The sequence below is a fragment of the Callorhinus ursinus genome, unplaced genomic scaffold (assembly GCF_003265705.2).
Source record: "Callorhinus ursinus isolate GAN/ISIS: 27379988/994484 unplaced genomic scaffold, GSC_fseal_2.0 scaffold8, whole genome shotgun sequence".
NCBI lineage: Eukaryota > Metazoa > Chordata > Mammalia > Carnivora > Otariidae > Callorhinus > Callorhinus ursinus.
The window spans coordinates 46,110,731-46,131,113 of NW_027397070.1; the positions used below are offsets into that span (position 1 = coordinate 46,110,731).

A 20,383-nucleotide genomic window follows, 5' to 3' on the forward strand; every position below is an offset into this window, starting at 1 on the left:
GTGGGACTCGATCCCAGGACTCCAGGATCATGACCTGAGCCGAAGGCAGTTGCTTAAACAACTGAGCCACCCAGGCGCCCAAGATGGAGGTGGTTTTGAACGTAATTATTAGACTCAGAAAGGTTTTCACACATGTAAATGGTGAGAGATGTCAAGAGTTATCAGAGCTCTAGCAGAGAAGTTTGTTAAGTAGCCTCATAGCTATACCTCTGAAGTTCTGGGAAAGCTTGGGACTGGAAATATAAATGTGGAGTTATTGACATATAAATGACAGTAAAGACTATGGGGCTAGATGAGATCTCCTTAGGAGGCTTTAGGTAAAGAATGAAGCCAGACTGCGCTGGGACCTGAGTGGAGGAAAGTAAGGAAGGAGTCGGTGAGGTAGGAGGAAAAACCAGCATAGTGGTTTAACAGAAGCTGGTAGTGGAGTTTTTCTTTTCTCTCTCTCTTTTTTTTTTAAGGATTTATTTATATATTTGAGAGAGAGAGAGCATGTGCGAGTGGGGGGACAGAGGGAGAGGGAAAGCGAGAAAATCTCAAGCAGACTCCCCGCTGAGCATGAAGACTGATGCAGGGCTTGATCTCACAACCCTAAGATCAAGACCTGAGCCGAAACCAAGAGTCAGATGCTTAACTGGCTCAGCCACCCAGGGGCCCTGGAAGTGGAGTTTTTCAAGGAGAGTGGTCAGTGTGTAAATGCTGCAAAGAAGTCACAGACAACAGAGAAGTTACCACTGGATTTAGCAACATAGGTATTAGGTGACATTGACCACAGCACTCTCCATGTATGTGGGAGCAGAAGCCTGATTGTCTTGGGTTAAGGAGAGAATGTGAGGTGAAGAAATGGAGACATCAGGATAGACAACTCAAGAACTTTTGTAATGAAGGAGGAGAAAGGAGGTAGTGGGGTCCCAGAAGAGTTTTTTTTCAAAGAAGGGGAATTCTAGAGCAGGCTTACTTGCTGTTGAGTAGGAGCCAGTAGAGAAGATAGAAATTGATTGTGCAAGAGAGATTATTGAAGATTATGTCTTTGACAAAGCAAGAGAAAATGACATCCAGAGCTCTGCAGAGGAGTTTGTCTTAATTGCGGAAAAGTCTAAGAGTATGAGTGAAGATGCAGGTGAGTTTGTTGATATTTATTTTTCCTAACACCCCACTAAACTATTGCTCCCATTTTAGAGATCAGAGAAGTGAAGTTTGATGAAGGAGAATGATTTATTTGTATAACATCATGCCCCAGCAGTATCAGTGGTTATAGAACTCAGATTTCTGGAGCACGTGGGTGGCTTAGTCAGTTAAGCGTCTGCCTTCAGCTCTGGTCATGATCCTGGAGTCTGCTTCTCCCTCTGCCCCTCACCCCGCTCGCCCTCTCTGTCTCTCTTTCAAATAAATAAATAAAATCTTTAAAAAAAAAAACTCAGATTTCTAGACTTCCAAGTGAAGTTTCCAGTTTGTTGTGTTCTTTGAGACTGAAATGTTGTAAAATATAAATTTATGTGTTTTGTGTCTTCTTGGCTCATCTGGGTGTTTTGTTCTAGGGACAGATCTGGAAGCATCTTTGCTAAGTTTTGAAAAACTTGACCGTGCCTCACCAGACCTTTGGCCAGAACAATGTAAGTTTTTGGTTTCTTGATATCAGAATCAATACAGCAGAACCCAGTGCTACTTTGAGAGAGATTTTTGAAGTTATCATTTAACTGTAATGGTTAAAATTTTGATTTTACTTCACAGGGAAGAGACTGAATTCTGTGGTCTAATGTTAAGAATAGCTGTTTGGTAGTTTAACTTTTTCAGGACACAGTGTGACTCAGGAAATGATAGAGAGCCTTAAAAGAACAGAGATACAGAAAGTAGCAGTTCCTCACCTCCTTCACTCACTCTTATAAACGCACAATTAATAGTTTGGTACAAATCCTTTTGGCCTTTTTTATGGTTAACCATATGGTTAACCATATGGTTATATGGTAAACAAATAAATACGTATTTTTATTATTTATTTTTTAAAGTTTTTTTTTAAAGATTTTTTTTTTAAGATTTATTTATTTGACAGAGACACAGCGAGAGAGGGAACACAAGCAGGGGGAGTGGGAGAGGGAGAAGCAGACTCCCCACTGAGCAGGGAGCCCGATGTGGGGCTCGATCCCAGGACCCTGGGATCATGACCTGAGCTGAAGGCAGACGCTTAATGACTGAGCCACCCAGGCACCCCTAAATACGTATTTATAAAGTATACAGCAGGGTTTTTTGGGTTTGTTTGGGTTTTTGTTTTATTTTATTTTATTTTTTTGGTATAATGATGGGGTCATATGTACATGGTTAAGTTAATGTAGCTTAACTTATTCTACCTAGTAATTTGTTAATGGATCTTTCTATGTTAGTAGGTGTAGATCTACTTCATTCTCCTAAAGTATTTCATTATAATAGATAAACTGTAGTTTATGTATTCCTACCCTATTTGGAAACCCAAGATCCACTGTTTGATATTACAAACAACTAACACGTATCTTTGTGCACAAGGAAGATGATGGCTGTGTGTGAGAGTGCCCATTTACCCACATACTAACCAATATTGGATGTTACCAAATTTGTTTTAAAGATTTATTTATTTATTTTAGAGGGCGGGGAGGGGCAGAGGGAGAGAGAGAATTTCAGGAAGACTGCATGCTGAGCACAGAGTCTGACGTGGCGGTGGGGGGGGGCTGCCCAATCTCATGACTCTGAGATCATGATCTGAGCCAAAACCAAGAGTCAGATGCTCAACTGACTGAGCCACCAGGTGCCCATGGATGTTACTGATTTTTATTATTTTTAGTTCATATTTCTTTATTAGTGAGGTTGAACAGTATTTTATTTTTAAATATCTGCTTTTTATCTTTCTGTTTTCTAATGTGATTCTTCCCTTTGGGCATTTAAATAAACAATTATCCAGTTGTCAATCCATGGCAGGACAGCATACCTAAAAAAGAAATTTAAACTTTCTGGTAAGAGATAGTGTATCTCCCATTCTCCCAGCTAACTCCTGTCATTGCAAGTTTGGTTGAGGCATTTTCTCTAAGAAGCTTTTCCTGCCCCCTCAGTCTGATACAGATTTCTTTTTCTTTTCTTTCTTCCCATAATGCCTGGTATCTTTCTTGGAGCACTTAACCAGTATTATAATTACTGAGTTACTCTTCCTCCTCTTCCAGACTATAAGCTCCTTGACGACAAGGCTGTTTTCTTCTTATTATTTGGATCCTCTATGTCTGGGGCACTAAAATGTTTATTTAATAAATAATGTGTTTTTTCTTTTCAGTACCAGGTGTCGCTGAATTTGCAGCTTCCTTTAAAAGTGTAAGTAATATTTCACTTACCTAATGAAGTTTATCCAGTGTTTTGCTCCTTAATAAAAGCTCAAATATTTCCTATTTCTTTATTTTCAAGAAAAATGTTATAGGCTCCAATCAGTTTGTAACTACAGCCCTGGAAATCTGTGTACATTATCATCATGTTGATGATAATGTCTTCCTCTGTTCAGATGTTCTGTTTTGGCATTTTGACCTTTGTGTATTAGCCTCTTTCCTCAGCTTGAAAGCTTTTAAGGTAAAGCAGTTGAAATCTTTGATGTAACACCAGTATTCTTTCTTGCCCAAACCAATATTTTGAAGCTTTTCTCTTTTGTTTATGGGATGCATTATTGACCTTATCTTATACCTCCTTACAAGATTTTGAAATTTCTCAGTGGCTTAACAAAAAGCAAAGGAAGACATCCATTAGAGCCGCAACCTTTGTACTTTCAGGGCAGCAGGCACTGTGCTTGATGCTCTCCATATATTCTCTTATATTCCCACAACCAGGAGAATGTGATTATAGTATCAGCTAGCACTTACATAGTGCTTACCGTATGCCTGGTACTATTCTCTGTACTTCATGTATATCATTTAATCGTCACAAAACTATGTAGGGTATAGGTACTATTTATTATCCCAATTTTATAGATAAGGAAATGGGCACAAAGAGAGAGGTTAAGTAGGTTACCCAGGGTTATAGGCTATAAGTGGCAGAACTAGGCTTTGAATCCACTGATCTGATTACTAGCATCCATACTTTTAACACCATATGCAGAAGCATTTGAGTCCAGTGTTAAAAGCACTAACTGAAAGAGAACCTTGGAAATTACTTGCCCAAGTTCTAGGGAGTGACAGACCAGGATTTAAATGCAAGTTGTATCTATTACAGAGCTCATGCTCTGTCTAGTAAACCATGCCATTGGGGATTTGTAATATAACTCTTACTTTTCAAGTGAAGTGTGGTAGTTTTAAACATTTTTAAAGGTAGTTTAAAACTTTGTTTTTAAAGGTAGTTTTAAATTTTTTAAACTTTGTTTTTAAACAAACTGTAGAGGGGCACCTGGGTGGCTCAGTCGGTTGAGCGTCTGCCTTCGACTGAGGTCATGATTCTGGAGTCCTAGGTTTGAGCCCTGCATCAGGCTCCTGGCTCTGGAGGGAGCCTGCTTTTCCCTCTCCTGCTCCCCCTGCTTGTGTGTGCTCTCTCTGTATCAAATAAATAAATAAAATCTTTAAAAAATAAATTATAGTACTCTTCATTGTCTGTATAGGGAAGAACCACCACAACAATGAAAGTTCAAGAATCTTCTGTACCTTGCTATGTGCTTAGTATTCTCTACTTATTATTATAGTTATAGGTGCTGAGTTAAATATTAAGGCCACCCCCCAGGGGCACCTGGGTGGCTCAGTCAGTTGAGTGTCTGACTCTTGATTTTGTCTCAGATCATGATCTTGGGGTCGTGGGATCAAGCCCTGCATCGGGCTACTCATTGTACTTGTCCCTCTCGCTCTGCTTCTCCCCCTGCTCATTCTCTCTCTCTCTCTCAAATAAATAAATAAAATCTTTAAAAAATAAACAAATAAAAATAAAATATATTAAGGCTGTGTGGCTTTCTGGTTCCTTGAGAGTATCTGTTCAGAGGTAGTTTAGATTTTGGTAACCTTCCATTTATTCAAGAGCTAGGGTTGTATGAAAGCTGGCCTGTGCTCATTTAACATTCAGTAAGGCCTAAGCCTGAGAGTTCAGGATGGTATAGGGTTTTGGAGTCAGACACACTTGGATTTGAGTCCTGAATCTGCTACTTCACTGTCTGTGACCTGAGCAAGTTTCCTAACATTTTTGAGCCTTAGTGTTCTCATCTGAAACTACCTCATAGGATTTGTAGTATAAAATGCCATCATGCATGTAAAATACTTTGCATAGTGCCTAGGACATAATAAATAGTACTCAGTAGCTATTAGTATTAGATCAGCTTTTGTCTAGTAGATTGAGTATAAAGTACCTAACTTAATTTTCTTACATTCTCATTCATACTTTTCAGTTTAGTTAATTATATTTGGTAACAACTAAATATTTTGAGTTGTAAATAGAAATAAGCGGCTTAAAAAAACACTTTTATTAAAATATGTTGTTTTTTTAAAATCTGATTGTATATCTACCCCTTTTCCCTAGAAGTATGCACATTCATAATAAGTTTTGTTTCTAGGTCATCCCAGGACCCCAGGTTAACATCCCCTGGTATAGTATGTTTCCCTACTGGTGGGTAAAAATGGCAAATTTGACCAATGGCCTTCTAGGAAAGGTAGTATAGAGTAGTGGTTTCTGAACTCAGACTTCCTGGGTTTGAATCTTGGCTCCAGTAGCTGTGTGTCCAGAGGCAAGTCCTATACGTCATTTTTCATTTGTAAAATGAGGATAATAATACCTGCTTCATAGGGTTGATTTGGAAATTACACGATGCATTGGTCACATAGTACCAAGCAAATGTTAATTAAAAAAAGAAAAAAGACTCAAAGCTGAAATAATGTTTCTCAACCATGCAACAGAATCATCAGTGTGCAGTTGTGGAGCTTTAAAAACTAAACATATGTAATGGTTGTAGCTTGGGATGTGTGCTGTGAGGCTAGACCTGTGAACACTGCAGTGGGTGTTCATTGAGCCTCACGTTGTCTTGTTCGTGTGTATAGTGACATAGCCTTCTGCTGCCATTCTTACCTGTGGAAAAGGAGGGGGGTCCACTGGTATGAAAAGTGTTTGGATCTTTTTTAATTAAATGTAGTAGTTTTCAACTTTGTTTTTAAACGAACTGTAGAACTCTTTGTTGTCTGTAAAGAGCCACTGCAATAATGAAATTTCAAGAACCTGTACTAAACACAATTTGCAATGTTCTGTTACCTCTTTTGTATTTTTAGGATACAAAAATGTTTTTGAAGTTAAATGGACGGTATTACATTAAAAAAAAATACATATGTAATATCCCTTGCTCTGTTCTCTCCACTGAACCCTCATTCCACCTCCAATATTCTTAATCAGTGCATCTGGAGTGTGGCCAGGTCATCTGTATTTTTTTGTTCCATAGATGATTCTCATGTGCAACTAGGATTGAAAACTGTTGCTCAAAGTTATTCCAAAAATGGGCTCTCTTTCATATTTTATAAGTTTACTTTTGAGAAATGAGAGGATAACTTAAAATTCTAGTTTCCTAAAATGTCTACAGTAAAATGAAATCTGAAGTGATGATCATCACAGTCTTCTCACAAATTGAGTATTTCCTCTTTTTAAAAATTTTAATTGAAGTATAGTTGACATATAATAGTTTCAGGTGTATAACACTGAATCAACAATTATATATATTACGTTATTATTGGCTATATTCCCTATGCTGCTCTTTTCATTTCTGTGACTTATTTACTTTATAACTGAAAGTTTGTACCCCTTAATCCCTCTCACCTGTTTTGTCCATCCCCCCAACACAACCACCAGTTTGTTCTTTGTATTCATGAGTCTCTTTCTGTTTTTTATTTGCTCATTTGTTTTGGTTTCAGATTCACATATAAGTGAAATCATATGCTGTTTGTCTTTCTTTGTCTGACTTATTTTCACTTAACATAATACCTTCTAGGTCCATTCATGTTGTCACGAATGGCAAGATTTCATTTTTTTTTTTAAGATTTTATTTATTTTAGAGATGGTGAATGCGAGTGGGGGGAGGGGCAGAGGGAGAGAATCTTCAAGCCGACTCCCTGCTGAACACAGAGCCTGACACTGGGCTTAATCCCAAGATCATGACCTGAGCCAAAGCTAAGAGCTGGCCGCTCAACCGACTGAGCCACCCAGGCGCCCCAAGATTTCCCTCTTTTTAATGGTTGAGTAATATTCCTGTGTGTGTGTGTGTGTGTGTGTGTGTGTGTGTGTGTGTGTGTGTGTGTGTGTGGGGAGAGAGAGAGAGAGACATCGTTCTATGAATCTTCCCCTCTGCCAGAGAATGTTACTTCCTGATTGTCTCAAACAGTTCAGTTGGAGGCTTTTATCAGAACTGAATTTCAAGTAATTTCTTTCATTGCTTTACTAACCTCTTATCCATGAAATAGTAATAATAGTCAGACCTTTCTTCTAAGATAATTTCTTTGAGACCAGCTGTAAAAAATGAGCAGAATTATTTTGCAAGGTAACTGTAGGTCATATCTGAACCTAGAGAAATCTGGGTTTTTGAAACTATAATTTCAAAATTATAGTTTTTTCAAACAACCTGAAGGCTGTGTGACAGTATTTTCAAACAACGTGAAGGCTCTGTGACAAGCTACTTTTCTATAAGAAGGAAGATTACAGTTTCTTTACATTTTGTATGTATCTGAGTGGATATATTCTTATATTCTGACAGCCTATTACTAGTTCTCCACCCAAATGGATGGCTGAAATAGAACGTGATGACATTGACATGTTGAAAGGTAAGCAATGCTGGTGACCTCTGACTTTTAACCTGACATTTACGTTCCTCTACAAACCACCTTTCCAGTTTTCTCTCACTGTGCCCTTACAAGTATTTGCTGCAGTCAAACCGCCTACTTAATCAAGCTGATTCATGGTTCTTCATGTCTGAATGCTTATCTTTACTTTTCCATATGTATAAATCCCTTCAATTCAGGATCCACTCAGAATGATTTCTTCTGCTGCTAAATTCCTTTAATATTAACTTTATTTTGTGTAATGCTGTAGTCGACAAAAGCTCTCATATAAATTTTTCCCATTTAATTCTCATAAATGTCATGTGAATTAGGTATGATGATATCCAAGGTTCAGAGGTTAACTTAACCAAGATTTATTAGAAAGAGTTAAAATTTAAACTGATCTTTTAAGTCTAGTCTCTTACCAGTCTTACCCAAGTGCCTTATTTAGAAGTTACTGCTATATATTGTTGTCAGTACTGTTAATTGATAACCCCTTAGTAGGTTAAGACCTGTCTTTTAGTTCTTTCTATCCCATCAATTTCTCCCATAAAGAATACTATAAGTAGTGAATATTGTTGTTTGATAAATGACTTGGAACTCAACCACAAAGTAGAAATTTAAATTAAAAAACATTAATTTTCCTTGATTTTGCTCTACTTTATTTAATTTTTATCTTTCCGGTGATAAGATTCATGATGGTTGTAAAGTAATAGACTGAAATTAAGGTAAAAATCTGGCATTTTTGAGCTATTTAAGCAGCTGAACAGATCACGACAGTCTACTTATGCCAGATATGGATAATGAGTGTGGCATGATAAGTGGGAGAAAAATAACACCTTTATTTGATTTCAGAAGTAATTCATTGTTCTGCATGAAATGCTTAAATGCAGATCCCCTCCTCCAACCATGGAAAAATTAAGTCTCAAGGGCATCTCAGGTTCATTCTTGTAATGTTCCAAATGGACATTTATATAACGTCTCATCAGTATGTATTTTCTAAGGAAACTTTAAATTTTTAATGAGGGATCATAGCATTATGTTCCATACAAATTGACCTGTGCCTTAAACATAAGTTCATCTGAAGCATTTTGTAACAGTAGGAAAAATTCACTGGGGGGGGTGTGTGTGTGTGTGTGTGTAAAGGGAATGATTGGATAAGAAGAGATATGAATCCATTTTCTACTTATTAGATAAGAATTAAGCTTGAAAACTTTTATAACAGGGATTTCAAACCTGAATGGATTGTTAACTAGAGAACAGTAGAAAGATACGGTATTGAAATAAATGATTCTGTTTCAGAACTGGGGAGCCTCACCACAGCTAATTTGATGGAGAAGGTACGAGGCCTACAGAATTTGGCCTATCAGCTGGGGCTGGATGAGTGTGAGTACCCAGATCACATTTATTCAGGGTTGCATGTTGTGTATTTCATAATGAGTACTAGCTGTAATTCAAAGTATCTTTATTAAGTGTTGTGAAGGTAAGAAGTCGCTGTAATCTAGAGTTCCTTTTATGATGTAGTATACTGGAATAATTACTGAGTTTACTCAGTAACAAGTTATTTTTCTCTGTGTAGTGAAAGTACATTGGAAACCCTTTCAGTTTAAAGCAATAGAATGTCTAATCAAAGTAGTTTAAGGAAAAGAGAGACCTTATTAGTTTATATAAATCAAAATTTCAGGAGTAGAAATAGCTTTGAGGGTATCTAGATGTTTGACTTTTAATGATGTCTTTGGGATGTGCTCTCGTTTTTGCTTTTGTTTTTCATCTCAAGGCTCTTGCATTAGTCTTGTTCTTTGAACTAGCCCTGGGGAAGGTGGCCAAAAGGAGCTTCAGTTAATGTGTCTTTAAATCTCATAATCCCAAAATAAAGAATGTCTTTTCTGAACATTCCAAAAGAAAGATCCTGGGAGGACTCAGACCGTACCATCTTGACTCAGATACCTATCTTAGAACCAGTCCTTTAGCCAGTTAGCATGGAGTACCCTAGTGGGCCAAGCTGGGTCCAGAATGCAGACACAGATTAGAGGGGTTAGTCTGATTCAGATCCCGTGGAATGGGAGGGAGGATTGGTTCCCCAAAGGAAGGACCATATAGCAGGCCAAGAATATAATCTACTGTCATGACTAATGTTTTAAAACTTCTCATTTGTTCCCGTCTGCTCTCCGTTCTTTTAGTATACATTTATTTCTCTATAGATTGTATTTTTTCCCATACTGTATTCATTATAAAACTGGGGAAGGAATTGTAGGAATTCTCACTTTGTAACTGAAAGAGAAACTCAACATAAATACAGTTGTTAGAACTTTGTTCTCAATGGGTACTTCCTGACACCGTCATGAATCCACAATTGTGAGAGGCTATAATAGCTTACAATTTTCTTCAGACATGCAAGTTTTGCACTGATTAGAACAATTCCAAAAACAGTTTCATTAATTGCTTATTTATAGAGCATATAGAGGATTTGTTTACATTGTTGATTTAAATTACTGTCAAATTCAGTATTTCACTTTAAAATTTCATTTAAAAACTTTTAATTTTTGACTAATAGTCATCACTTCCTTAGGCCTCCTTATCTTTTTCTATATTCCATCACTGTCATTAACAGTTGGCTTTCTTTTACCAAGAAAATATTTTTTAATCACTTCATGAATCAAGGAGCAGGAAACAACAGACTATGGTTGCTATGTGGTCTACTAGGTTCACTCATTGTTTCCTGACTCTCCTCTTGTTACTGGTCATTTATTTCTCATGATTAAAATTTATGTGTTGGCAAAATTAATATTTACCATGTATGTCATGGACCCCCAGGGTTTATAATGGAAAGGCAAATCTGTGATTATTAAATTCATGAATACTAGGCTGGTGTAATATAAAAGTTGATTCTGTTACTAGCTCTGGATAGTAAATGCTGTAATAATAAATAATCCTTTATCTCTCTGTCAGTTGTTTTTAATGAAATAAATTTTATGCTCATTATATCAAGAAGATGCTGTATTGCCAAATGTATTTATCAACAGTATTATCTCTAGTAAGTTGTAGTTGAAATTGCTGTATTTCCTCTGATTAGTCTTTCTTTTTCTGCTTTCCTACTGAGAAAGATAAAAATTTTCCCCCATTTTTTATTATGGAGAATTTTAAACATATACCAAAGTGGGAGAGTAGAACACTGACCTCATGGAGCCAATGACCCAGCTTCAATAGTCAACATATGGCCAATCTCTTTCACTTATACAACCTCCCATAATTATTTTAAAGCAAATCTTAGATATTATATTACCTCATCGCCCAATAATTCTGTATGTATTTCCAAAAGACAAGATCTGTCTCCTTCCCTCACCTTTTTAAAAATAACCACAATTCCATTATTATGTCTAAAATTTTTTAACAAACTTGCATAATATCGTCCAATAGCTAATGAGGATTTGGATTTCCCTGGTTGACTTATAATTGTCTTTATACAGTTGGTTTATTAGAATCAGGTCCTAAGTAAGGTTCATACACTGTATTTGATTGATACGTCTCTTAAATCTCTCTTCATCTGTCATGGTTCCATCTCCCTTCTATTTTCCCTTGCTGTTTATTAAACTGGTTATTTGTTTTGTAGAATTTTCCATATTCTGGATTTTGCTATTTACATTTCTGTGGTAGCGCTTTTTATTTCCTCGTAGTTAGATCTAGAAGCTTGCGCAGGTACAGCTTGACTTTTTTATTTTGTTTTTGGCCATTTCCTAAATGGTATTGTATACATCCATCAGAAGGTACATCACGTCTGCCTGTCTCTCTTTGTGATGTTAAAATTAATTAGTTGATGAAGGCATTGTTAGCCTTATTATTCATTGTAAAATTCTCTATCAGCCTTACACGAGAGTTTTAGCAGCCTTTGGTAACTGCCTAGATCCCCTGTTTTATTACAGGTTGCCAGATGGTAATACTCTAATTCTGTCATTTTTTTGTTATTAGATAGAATTTTTCTACAAAGGACTTTATCTTATCAACTATTTATTATTACCTTGAAAGCTGTTTCTACAGAATAAATGAATCTTTCTCTTTATCAGTTTTTAGAATAAAGGTTCCCCTAAACATTAGTAAAGTTTATTTTAATGGCTTTCCACAGAATCAGAAACTTGGTATGGTTTGTTTTAGTTTTTAATTCACACAGTTAAAAACATTATTACTGTTAAGCGTTTGTATTTCTAAAACTTAAGACATTGTAGGTGGGGATTTGCCGTTGCCTAACTCAGCCACCTTAAGCACTGAACCAAAATTCTGCAACAAATGCTCATTTCTGCCATATGAGTCCCATGAGCACAGCTGAGATCTTTCAAAATTATTTTCTGGTTCAAAATTCAGCCTTATTTCAATTTCTGTGGCAATGCTTTGCAACTTGTCATTTTTCCCTGATTACAACAAATTAACTGACATATAGAAAATAGTTTTAGCTAATAGAATTGGAAAGATTTATATTGATATGTATTGGACTTCTTGGGTATAGTCTCTCTTTGGTTTATTGTATATAGTGTATTTGCATAAAAACAAGATCTTTTTTTTGTCCTTACAGATTATTCATCTACCCTAGGGGTTGACATTTACTTGACACCCTAATCTGGTGTTTCGATGTCTCAATCCTCTTTCCTGCATTAATTGAGAGGATGACATGGATGAAAAATAAGCAATAGGAACTGATGAATCCCCAAGGACCAGTGATCCTGTTTTCATGCAAATATCTGCACTGATAAAGATGATGGAAAGAAAAGAAATGCAAAAAATATTTGTCCTCAAAACATGATTGTTTGTCACTTCCCTAGAGCATTGTTATATGTTAGTATAGAATTAATGTGTACCTTCTAGGGCTGATAGTAACTAGATTGTGTCTTTTGGAAGATGAACCATGCCCTTTGATTTGGTACGTGATTATGTCTCAGATAACCCTTTTGGGATTTTGGAGTGCAGTAATTTTTTGTATAGGCATTTAAAGTTTGTCATGATGGGGACCCTTGGCTTGATTTGAGCAGTTAATTAATATGAAATTCTCATGAAATACATAGAAATATGAAAAATTGTAAACTGCCTTACCATATAAAGAATTTCATTTCATTCTTAGTTCAGTGTCCTTCCTGTTTCTGGAACTATTACAGTCTTTAACTAGTCTCCCTGCCTCTCCACCACCCCATTCCAGGCCATCTTGTTTACCCTTCTCAGGTTAATTTTTCTAAAGTATCATTTGCTTCTTTTGTCCTTTGCTCATAAGTCATTATTAGTACTTTATTGACCATGTGATCAAATTCATATTCTAGCATGGCATTCAAAATCCTCTTCACTCTGGCCCTAGCTTATTGACTAGTTTTCCTCCTTACTTCTCCCCTACCCAAACACCATGTACTATTCCCATTTGAGATACTCATTCTTCCTGTAACACTTGCCCATCTTCTTAAGTCTATCCATGCTATTCCTTTTCCTCAGAAAGCTCTCCCTGACCTTTTTCTAGTATTAGAACTTCTATTCATCCTTCACTGTTCAGTTCCAGATTTACCTCTTTGATCAGCGTTTCCTTTTCATTCCTTATCTGGAAAGTGAACTCTCCTGACCTCTCAAATTGCTCCTAGAGCAGTTCATTTGTTTCATTTGTATGGCACTTTTACCATTCTGGGAGATTTTGGTACATGTCTTATCCCTTGATTGATTGTAACTCTTTCAGGTAAGAATCATACTTTGGGCTGTCTTTCTGATCCATAGAGTACCTGGAATGTAGTAAACACACAAGTATGTATTTGCTGATTGAATGAATGATCAATTGCTCATGACTTCGGGTGAAATGGTAGAATTTTTCTAATGAAATCCATTGACTTAAAACTGAAAAGGTGAAAGTTTCTGGAAATTGTTCTTTTTTGGATAGTTGGTGTTTTAGTGATGAGAAGTAACATTTGAGGGTTTTGTAGTGTCAGGAATTTTTTGTCTAGTGGCTGGATGATCAACCACACATAGTAAAAATAGGGTGAAGCTTGTTGATGATGGTTTGATTTTATCTTCTACTTGAATCTTATTCCATCACTGATATGACCTGGACATGATCCTGATTTAGTCTTTTCAACAGTCCATTGGTTGCTTTATTCCTAAGACCAATGAAAGTAGGGGTGCCTGGCTGGCTCAGTTGATAGAGCATGTGACTCTTGATTTTGGGGTTGTAAATTTGAGCCCCATGTTGGATGTATAGATTACTTAAAAATAAAATCTTAAAAAAAAAAAAAGACCAATGGAACTATCATTGTGACCCTACTGAACACTGATTCTCAACACTTTTTACCCTTTAAAAATTTTTTTTTCCCTCGTGGAGCTAATTAATGGCTATATTCAGTGTGAAAATTGGGAAAGCACAGGATCATGCCATTTGAAACTAAGGCTAAAGCTTGGGACTCTGATGCACTTGTTCTTTTTTTCTTTTTTTTCTTTTATTTAATTATTTATTTTTAAAAGATTTTGTTTATTTACTTGACAGAGAGACACAGCGAGAGAGGGAACACAAGCAGGGGGAGTGGGAGAGGGAGAAGCAGGCTTCCCGCTGAGCAGGGAGCCCGATGCGGGGCTCGATCCCAGGACGCTGGGATCATGACCTGAGCCGAAGGCAGACGCTTGATGACTGAGCAGCCCAGGCGCCCTTCTTTTTCTTTTTTTAATAGCAGCTTTGTTGAGATATAATTCACACACCCTACAATTCACCTACTTAGACTGTGCAATTCAGTGGCTTTTAATGTATTTAGAGTTGTACAGCTATCACCACAATTTAGAACATTTTTATCTCCCCAAAAAGAAACACTGTACCCATTAGCATTCATTCTTCTAGGGGACAGCTAATCTGCTTTCTGTCTTCATGAATTTACCTATTCTTGACATTTCATATTAATGGAATCATACAGTATGTGGTCTTTGTGACTGGTTTCTTTCATTTAACATAATGTTTTCGATGTTTATGTTGTAGCATGTATCAGTGCTTAATTTCTTTTTTTTTTTTAATTTTTTTTATTGTTATGTTAATCACCATATATTACATCATTAGTTTTTGATGCAGTGTTCCATGATTCATTGTTTGTTCATAACACCCAGTGCACCATGCAAAACGTGCCCTCCTCAATACCCATCACCAGGCTAACCCATCCCCCCACCCCCCTACCCTCTAGAACCCTCAGTTTTTCAGAGTCCATCATCTCTCATGGTTCGTCTCCCCCTCTGACATACTCCCCTTTTCTTCCTCTCCTGTTATCTTCTTCTTTTCCTTTTTTCTTAAAATATGTTGCGTTATTTGTTTCAGAAGTACAGATCTGTGATTCAACAGTCTTGCACAATTCACAGCGCTCACCGTAGCACATACCCTCCCCAATGTCTATCACCCAGCCATCCCATCCCTCCCACCCCCAACCACTCCAGTAACACTCAGTTTGTTTCCTGAGATTAAGAATTCCTCATATCAGTGAGGTCATGTGATACATGTCTTTCTCTGATTGACTTATTTCACTCAGTGCTTAATTTCTTTTTATGGCCAAATAATATTCCATTTTATAGATGTATTTATCCACCAGTTATCCACATTATACTTATCCCCCAGTTAATGGACATTTGGAATTTTTCTATTTGGCTAATATGAATAATGCTGCTATAAACATTTATTTACAAGTTTTTGTGTGGATTTACCTTTCTGTTCTCTTGGGCTTATAACTAGAAGTGGAATTCCTGGGTCATATGATAACTCTACATCTGACTTTTTTGAGGAACTGTCAGACTGTCTTCCATACTGGCTGCACCATTTTACATTCCCACCAACAGTGTATGAGGATTCCAGTTTCTCCATATTCTTGCCAGTACTTGTTTTTGTTTTCAAAAGTTATCATTCATCCTAGTGGATGTGAAGTGGTATCTCATTGTTCAGATTTACATTTGACTAATAGCTAATGATATTGAGCGTGTTTTCATGTACTTATTGGCCAGTTGTATATCTTCTTTGGAGATATCAGTAAACAGTTTAGATCCTTTACCCATTTTTAAATTGGATTATTTGTGTATTTATTATTAAGTTGTAAGAGTTCTTTATATAGTCTAGGGGCACCTGGGTGGCTCAGCGGTTAAGCAGCTGCCTTTGTCTCGGGTCATGATCCCAGGATCCTGGGATCGAGCCCCACATCGGGCTCCCTGCTTGGCGGAGAGCCTACTTCTCCCTCTCCCTCTCCTGCTTCCCCTGCTTGTGCTCTCTCTGTCTGTCTCTCTCTCTCAAATAAATAAATAAAATCTTAAAAACAAAAAAAGTTCTTTATATAGTCTAGAAACAGGTCACTTATCATATATATGCTTTGCAGAAGTTTTCTCCCATTTTGTGGGTTGTCTTTTTACTTTCTTGATGATGTCCTTTGAAGCACAAAATTTTTAAATTTTGTTTAAATCCAGTTCATCTATTTTTGTTGTTGTTGCTTGTATTTTGGTTTCATACCTAAGAAACCATTGCCTAATCCAGTGTCTCAAAGATTTATGCCCGTGTTTTCTTCTAAGAGTTTTATAGTTTTATTTAACTCTTACATTTAGGTCTTTGATCCATTTTAAGTTAATTTTTGTATATGGTGTAAGGTAAGGATCCAGATTCATTGTTTTGCATGAGGCTAGCCGTTTGTTTCAAACATTGTTTATTGAAAAGACTATTCTTTTCCTATTGATAGTCTTGGCATTTTTGTTAAAAATCAACTGACCATAAATGTGAGGGTTTATTTCTGGACTCTCAAATCTGCTTCATTGATCTATAGTCTGTCTTTATGCCACTACCCTACTGTTTTGATTACTGTAGTTCTGTAGTAAGTTTTGAAATTGGGATGTGTGGGTTTTCCAACTTTGTTCTTTTTCAAGATTGTTTTGACTGCTCTGGGTCTCTTGAATTTCTGTAGGAATTTTAACTTGTCAGTTGTTGCAAAGAAGTCAGCTGGGTTTTTGATAGAGATTGCATTGAACAATCTTGATATTAGCATGACTCATGAATATAGTATGTCTTTTATTTACTTAGGTCTTTAATTTCTTTCAGTAATGTTTTGTAGTTTTCAAAGTATAAGTTTTATATTTTGTTAAGTTAGTTCTTAAGTATTTATTTTTTGATGTTATAAGTGTTAATGTCTTTTTAATTTAATTTTCAGTTTGTTCATTGGTGCTTTATTTTTTTTCCAAGTTTTTATTTAAATTCCAGTTTCAGGTGTAGAATTTAGATTTTCTATATACAGAATCATGTCATCTGCAAATAGAGGTAGTTTTTCTTATTCATTTCCAATCTGGATGCCTTTTATTTTATTGTCTTGCTTAATTGCCCTGGCTAGAAATTCCAGTACACGGTTGAATAGAAGTGGCATTGTCCTCTTCCTACTTTAGGAAAAAAACATTAAGTATGATGTTAGTTGTGGGTTTTTTGTAGATGTCCTTTGTCAGGTTGAGGAAATTACCTTTTCTTTTTTGTTGAGTGTTTTTATCACGAAGAGATGTTGAATTTGATGCATTTGTTCTTGCAAATTGCGCTTTACCTTATACTACAAAGTAAATTAAAATCTCAATTTAATTTGTACTCATTTACTTCGTCTGGGTTGAAATTTACTTAGTGGTATAAAGAAAAGATAGACTAAACAATTACTAATGTAAATAATTTCACCTAAGAAAAGCTTTATGAAATTTAGCTTATTTTGATTTTTTTTTTTTTTTTACTAATTTATAGTCTAATCCTGTGTGTTCATTTAGAAGTTTCAGTGGGACTGTTATTTGGCTAAATTTAATCACTTACCATAGTTTTTTTTTTTTTAAGATTTTATTTATTTATTTGACAGAGAGAATGAGAGAGAGAGAGAGCACGAGAGGGAGGAGGGTCAGAGGGAGAAGCAGACTCCCTGCTGAGCAGGGAGCCCGATGCGGGACTCGATCCCGGGACTCCAGGATCATGACCTGAGCCGAAGGCAGTTGCTTAACCAACTGAGCCACCCAGGCGCCCCCCCCCCTTTTTTTTTTTAAGATTTTATTTACACTTACCATAGTTTTTAAAAGGAACATTTTATTGTAAAAAGCCTGAGATGTCCCCACTCCTGGTACTTCATCCCATCAGTCTACATTGATGAAGTTGTCTGTACCAGAAACTATTTGGTACAGCATTCTTGGGAGATGGTACCAAAGGAGAACTTCCAAGTTAGCCTGTGGTATAGTAGATTTCTCTACCCCCTAGGCATATAATTTTTGGGGGAAAAAATGGACCATTTATATCTAGAAATTGTTTCCCATCTACATAAAATTCTAAAGCACAGTTAACTCTGGTCTTTAGATTTTTTATTTTAGCCTATGAAGGAAGAAAAGGGGAGAAAAACTGGGACTCTTACAGCCTAGATATTCTTCTTTGTGGCTTGACAGCAGAGGTATTTGTCTGGCTTACTTTATAAGGCCTGTTGAGTCTCCCTCTTAATAGAAGTTAAATTAACTGCAGTTGATTGAGGAGGAAAATCGTCTAGCCTTTAACCTCTAGATGGCAGCATGAGTCTTACTGTACTACCAGCTTTTCTTCGACCATATCTCTTGAACTGGGTTTCTGATTTAGGTAAGACATTATTGTGACTTTACCAGACTATTTGCCTAACTTTGTTGATGCCTTGCTTGATGTTTTAGATTTTTGTTTTTCCTTTTCATCTCCCCAGTTTTTTAAAGCCCTCTTCAAAGCAAGATATATATTTCTGATGCTCAGAGTCCTTAAGTTTCTCTATTGTCAGAAATAACATTTTGCTTTTGATTAAAGATATTGGTAGAGGGGCGCCTGGGTGGCTCAGTTGGTTAAGCAACTGCCTTCAGCTCAGGTCATGATCCTGGAGTCCTGGGATCGAGTCCCGCATCAGGCTCCCTGCTCAGCGGGGAGTCTGCTTCTCCCTCTGACCCTCTTCCTTCTCGTGCTCTCTATCTCTCATTCTCTCTCTCAAATAAATAAATAAAATCTTTAAAAAAAAAAAAAGATATTGGTAGAAAAAATTCTAAAAATGTGGTAGTTTAATTCAGTACTTCCATACCTGGATATAAGCCCCCTCAGAATGGGCTCAGTTCTCTCATCTCAGCTTCTCTTGTTCTATCCTTTGACTCTGCAGGTTACTGTGTGAGATCAGACACTGCTTTATTAAGTTAAGGCAGGCGTGTTGGCTAAAACTGATGAAATAAACTTGACTCATCAGTCGTTCTTCAAGAAGAATCTAATTGTTTTAAAATAAAACTTGCAAATATTTGGCCATTTTGAGTGATGAGATAATAGGAAAAGAATGAAGTATTCAATTCAGCAACTGTTTGAGTGCTGACCTCCTGCAAGCCTCTGCAGGGGATATGACGATAAATAAAACATAATTGCTGCCCTTGTGCAGATTAAAATCTAGTAGGAAAGGGAGGTAAGACAATTAAGTAAATGATTCTTAATAGAAGGTAGAGGAGATAAGCTCCTTAAGAGTACAAAGACCTGTGGGGTAGGGGAGAAGAGGGTAATTACATTAGATTGCTCTAGGAATGGCGGGTATGTTTCATTTTGTATATAAACATGGACTGATTAGTAAGGATTGTTTAGGGCCATCGAATTGTGGATTTTGAGAAGGAGCCTGGATTCAGAGAAGTCAGTGTTGTCTGCCATGGACAAGAGGAAAAGGTGTGGTAGTATTTGCTATTTCTGGATCATTGAAAATAGGCCTTAAAGAACACACAGGAGCTTGTTAGGTGGGAGTGGGAAGGGACCATATTCCAGGTGGAGTGAATATTCAGAGCAAAACAGAGTTTGAAGGAATAGCTGTGCTCAAGGAATGGTGGGAGTGATCTAATCTGGTTCATAAGGAGCCCAGGTTACATCAAGGTTCATAAGAAATAAGACAAGGAGGGAGACAGGGACTGGATTGAGAAGAGCCTTGAATTCTAGGGAGTGAGGAGTTAGAGGTAAAGGTAATGGAAGCATGTGAAATGTTTTTTAAAAGGTATTTTAAGGGCATCTGGGTGGCTCAGTCGGTTAAGTGTCTGCCTTTGGCTCAGGTCATCGATCTTGGGGTCCTGGGATGGAGTCCCATTTTGGGGCTCCCTGCTCAGCAGGGAGTCTGCTTCTCCCTTTCCCCCTCCCCCTGCTCATGTCTCTCTGTCTCTCTCTCTCTCTTAAATAAATAAATAAAAATCTTGAAAAAAAAAAGATTTTAATGCCTATAACATTAACTATGTGTTCATTATAGATGGTTTATAGAGATACTTACTAAAAGAGACTTTACCATAAATCTGTAATTGTAAAGATAAAGAAGAAAGTAAAAACTATAACCTTACCACTAAGAAATAACACTGAATGTGTTTTTTGCCCCACTCTTTTCCCTTGGTGTATGGATGTTGTGTTTGTGTTTCTGCTTGCGTCCATACACATACACAAACATGCTTTTTAACATAACCGAGACTATAGTATATAGTTTTAGCCTGTGAATTTTTTTCATTTATTCTATCTTAAGCGTTTTTCTGTGTCACTAAAAATTCTACCATTGAAGATTTCTGAGTAGGGAAGTCACACCATTAGGAGGCATTGGTGCATAGGATGGAATGGAACAGTAGAGCCAGGGGGC

The 20,383-nt window shown here is 36.8% G+C and overlaps 1 protein-coding gene across 3 annotated transcripts in view; it reads left to right on the forward strand.

Moving 5' to 3' along the window:
* The window catches only part of LIN52 (lin-52 DREAM MuvB core complex component), a 115,775-nt gene that overhangs the window by 4,043 nt on the left and 91,349 nt on the right, over positions 1 to 20,383 (forward strand). For 2 of the 3 annotated variants that reach the window (XM_025869668.2, XM_073895547.1), the window contains exons 2-5: positions 1,539 to 1,613; positions 3,293 to 3,330; positions 7,706 to 7,772; positions 9,072 to 9,155. In XM_025869668.2, the coding sequence (XP_025725453.1) occupies positions 1,539 to 1,613; positions 3,293 to 3,330; positions 7,706 to 7,772; positions 9,072 to 9,155 (264 nt within the window). Of the gene's footprint in view, positions 1 to 1,538; positions 1,614 to 3,292; positions 3,331 to 7,705; positions 7,773 to 9,071; positions 9,156 to 12,333; positions 14,769 to 20,383 lie in introns of those variants that run through there. The other variant, XM_025869669.2, reaches the window with a different exon arrangement.